The 4,472-nt window shown below is 39.5% G+C and overlaps 2 protein-coding genes across 2 annotated transcripts in view; both read right to left on the bottom strand.

The window, feature by feature from the left end:
- LOC105169917 (putative amidase C869.01) overlaps positions 1-1,355 on the bottom strand; it is a 2,479-nt gene extending 1,124 nt beyond the window's left edge. The window contains exons 1-3 of the mRNA XM_020695865.1: positions 743-1,355; positions 376-590; positions 7-139 (exon numbers count right to left, since the gene is read on the bottom strand). Coding sequence (XP_020551524.1) covers positions 7-139; positions 376-590; positions 743-1,276 — 882 coding nt within the window. The 5' untranslated portion in view covers positions 1,277-1,355. The remainder of the gene's footprint in view (positions 1-6; positions 140-375; positions 591-742) is intronic.
- Positions 2,196-3,658, bottom strand: LOC105169916 (putative amidase ARB_02965). The gene is made up of 5 exons (XM_020696065.1): positions 3,513-3,658; positions 3,146-3,198; positions 2,925-2,965; positions 2,591-2,788; positions 2,196-2,465 (listed from the first exon to the last, which is right to left on the bottom strand). The coding sequence occupies exons 1-5, from the start codon at positions 3,656-3,658 to the stop codon at positions 2,196-2,198; spliced, it is 708 nt and encodes a 235-aa protein (XP_020551724.1).

Raw genomic sequence — 4,472 nt, 5'->3', positions numbered from 1 at the left:
ATTAGCTTTCAAGAATTGGGTGTAACCACCGTAGGGAATATACTTTGAGGCAATTCGGGTTGCTTGAGCATCATTATAGTCAAACCCAACTATTGCATCAAGAACAGTAACGGCATCTGATACAGTCCTGCAGATAGGCCTGTTTATCCAAATCATTAGAGAAGTTCGTTCTGTTATTCACTCAAGTTCTTGAGGAAATGCTATGAGCTTGCACAGAATTTGAGCAATCTGCAGTCTGCTTTCCTAATTGGTGACGTTGATTATAATTAAACTGAATGTTAAACACAACAATATGTAAAACTTTGTTCCAGTATTTTCTGACAAGAATGATGTTCCACACACACACACATACACGCATTTTAAAAAAAGACATACCCTACAGTGTCCTGCCTTGGACTAATTGGAATTACACCACCTCGACCCGTGAGACCAACAGTTGGTTTTATGCCCACCACACCATTGAAGCCAGAAGGGCATATTATCGAACCATCAGTCTCAGTTCCCAGTGATACTGCCACCATGTTAGAAGCCACAGATATTGCTGATCCACTGCTCGAGCCGCAAGGATCAGCCGACAGAACATAAGGATTCTGCACATTATTAGGGGACAAAATCTCTCAGTGATTACTTAAAAATGCAAGCAGGCAGGTAGCTATTTTGTTTTTGAATTGACAGAATAAAGGGTGAACGATATTGAAACCCATTCTTGCAAATACAAGCATGTTCATATATAGAAATTCACCTTTCCTTGGCCACCTCTGGCACTCCAGCCACTTGGGGCAGTTAAAGAGCGAAAATTAGCCCATTCACTCAAACTAGCCTTCCCAAGAATGATAGCCCCTGCTTTCCTCAGTTTTGTCACGACACCTGCATCTCGAGGCACAACTGATCCCAACAGTGCCAATGATCCACCCGTCGTGTTAAGCTTATCTTTGGTAGAAATGTTATCTTTCAGCAGAATAGGAATACCATGCAGCCAGGATAATGAACCAGGTTGCTTAGCCTTCTTTTCTTGGTCCGCTTTGTCGGCCAGATAAAGTGCATCAGGGTTTACTTCAATAACCCCTTTAAGAATGGGATTTAGCCGTTTAATCTCATTGAGGTAGAACTCAACAAGTTGCCTCGAGGTCAGTTGGTTTTGCTGGAAAGCATTCTGCAAATCCTGAATTGTGGCTTCCCTTACTGAAAGTGCATTGCATGTGTCGATCTGTGAGTGCCATGCTAAAAAACTGAAGGCGAAAAGGCTAAGTAAAGCTAATGAGCGTTGAGCCTGCATAGTGTATATAGAATTGACCTAAATCTGATGGATTGATTTACTTCCCCTTCATACAACCACAACCTCGGGATATATCATCTGTGGTTCTCATGTGATGCAATTTGATTTGAAAATGACTAGAAAATTTTATTTTGGATTTTCTAATTGTATCCTATCATAGAGTAATTTCTCCAAGATCTTAATATAACCAAGTCAAATTGAATCAAAAAGGAAAGGACAAATAACATAATTGCATACAAGTGTATGACAATTTCTGTACTCTGCCGCCTATTTCTGATGTTATACTTGGACTTATTTATAGCAGGCGTGGTTTCTGGTTTCTGGTTGGGCAGCTTCATGTTGGATCACTGAAGACATCACATCATTGCAGCACATAAAGAATAAACCTAAAGAAAAAGAGTTTTGAAGCTGTGGAAACAATTGAGCGATCCATAATAAGAGCTATGTTAGACAATCCCACAAAATTAAGGCTGAAAGCAAAACATAGAACAAGAAGACAAGGTGTGCACCATCTTGTTGTATCACTTCCTTTTAAATTAATGCAAGCTGCCTTTTACCCAAAAATAAAGCAGACAAGATAACAAAATTTTATTTAGTGAGTCTCAATGAAAGCACACATCCATTGTCAAAAACATGTTTATGCAAAATCAACTGATTAAGGAAACCACTCCTGATTTTCGAAATTTTAATGACAGTAATACAGTTATGCAACAGTATATACATTGAATTGAAGACAACAGAAAACAAGTCCTCCTGGGCCAATTCATCTCAAGGTGAAAAAATTCATTTACCCAAGCATTTAAAGTGAAATGGAGTACTCTACTGCCTCCTAGCCTACCACCAACAGGAGGAGGCCGGCGAACCTTTGTAGTTTTTTCAAAAGCATATGAAATTTCAATCAGCTTTGGCTCACTGCCCTTTAATCCCCCAAAACAGATTCCAAACGGCATCCGTCAGTCGCATAGCCGACTGGGCCAGTTATTGCTGGAGAGCCTCCAAATGCAAAAATTGGGCAAGCACACGTACCTGGTATCACTACTGCATCTAATTCATTCTCCTTCATTAATTTCTCAAACCCATTGCACGAAAGATTTTCTAACTTCTCAAGTATAGTCTTCTCATGCTCTCCTAAGTCATCTGTCTTCTGAGCTGCTATGAAAGTATGGTGATCATACTCTGTAAGCTTTTCCTGAAATTGCAATAGTTCTACTATAGTTATTACTTCAATAGAGGTCTGAAACAGCGTACTCTTTTCTAAACTTAAAACTTAAGCTCCACAAGCGGATCTGACGGTAAAAAACTGTCTTCTCATACCAACTCTGCATTGCTCTCATTGAAGGCAATAATATCTACTAAAGACCACACGGGAGATTCGACCAGCTCTTTCAGGTAAATATTTATAGCTGCCTTGAACTCAGCCATCATAATTGAAACTTCACCACTGTGATTGGGTTCCAGAATTGTCTCTACATCATCTATCTTCAAGTTGTCTATGACTCTGCACCTCTCTTCCTTCAATACCAAACCACAACATTTTGGTATATTAAGAAAACTAACTTCTTCCAGTATAATATTAAGAACCTACACAAATTTTGTGGATACCAATCATTTTCTACGTATGTTCCCTCAGAGTTCTCTGCACCGTTACCTTAAACAAAATAAAAATTGAGAGTTGAGATGCACTAATACCTGCATGTATGTATATGAAGCTCACATGCTGCAATTTCAGCAGTATCATTAATTTTTTCCAAAAAGGGATGTCTGACAATCCAAGCCTCTTTCCTTTCAATTTTCATTAAGAAACTGCTTATACCCACCTTCAGGAATAAACTTAGCCCCCTCGCCTGTTGCTTCATCTTGGGTCCAAACCTGCAATCACGTCAAGCACAGAAACTGCATCTGATACAGTCCTACAAATTGGCCTGCACAACATTCAGGAAAAATGAGCATCAATCTTAGTTCGGAGAAAGTCACTCAACTTTCCGACCAAATTTGTACCAAAATTGAGATTTTTTCAATTTTATGAGACCAAAATGAAACCCTAGTAATTTAGAGGATCAAAACGAGAATAGCCTAAAGCTAGGGGATAAAAATTGCCTTTAAGCCGTCTTAGTTCCATGTAACACTCATTACTACTCTGTTCCTATTTTTCTCACAAATTTGACTTCTCTAGAAACTCATTAACATATAGTAACCGCTAACTAAGGGATGAAATTTGTCGAGGATCAGGGGTTACCCGACTGTGTCCAAGCGAGGTGTCATAGGTATAACCCCTGCTCGGCTTGTGAGGCCTACAGCAGGTTTGAACCCCATGACCGAGTTATGATCTGAAGTGCAGATGATGGAGCTGTGAGTTTCAGTCCCTAGTGCAACCAACTCCATGTTTGCTGCCACTGATATTGCAGATCCACTGCTTGATCCACATGGTGTTACGGAAGGTACATATGGATTTTGTATTCGTCGAATAAGAAATGGTATTTGCTATTAACAGAACCGAACATGGTTCAGATCATATAAACATAGATGAAAAGCTGATGAATGAAAATCAGCAGAGGAACAGCTCAAGAACAAATCATTAAATTAGGATCATATTATAATCCATTTTCCATTTCACTCCAGATTCCTTTTTCCACCTTTATTCAGGAAAGCTACAGTGTTCCTGGAACTCACTCTGGGCAAATAATTTTCTTTGGTTTCTGCTGAATTTTATTTTCCTTCATATTGCTTCATCAAATCCTAGAATCAGACAGACTGCAACAATTTTTTCTTATCTCGAATTCTAGTGTGAAAACCACCATGCACAACATTTTTTCTTTCTTCTGTTGGATATTTTGCAATGTGTACAGGGTTTGCTCAAAATAATGCTGATTTTTTAAAAGAAAGACAATTGTGAACTCTATTATACTCAATATAAGCAAACCAACACACTTCAAGCCATTAATTTTTGTAACCAACATTAGCCTATTGATGTGGTTTTTGGAGGTACAAACCACTCCTTGTCCAGCTCGCGCCCACCAGCCATTTGGAACTCCACTGAGAGAACGAAACTTACACCACTGGGCACTGGCTCAGACTAGCTTTGCCCAAAATGATGGCTCCAGTCTTCCTCAGCCGCTCCACCACCCCGGCATCCCGGCTCACCTTCGAATGCGTAGGAACTGACCGTGGTGTTCAACTTGTCATTTGTTCCAATTAT

The sequence above is a fragment of the Sesamum indicum genome, linkage group LG8, assembly GCF_000512975.1.
Source record: "Sesamum indicum cultivar Zhongzhi No. 13 linkage group LG8, S_indicum_v1.0, whole genome shotgun sequence".
NCBI classification, from domain to species: Eukaryota; Viridiplantae; Streptophyta; class Magnoliopsida; order Lamiales; family Pedaliaceae; genus Sesamum; species Sesamum indicum.
The sequence above is the reverse complement of the archived record's forward strand: the minus strand, read 5'-3'. Positions and strand labels throughout refer to the sequence as shown.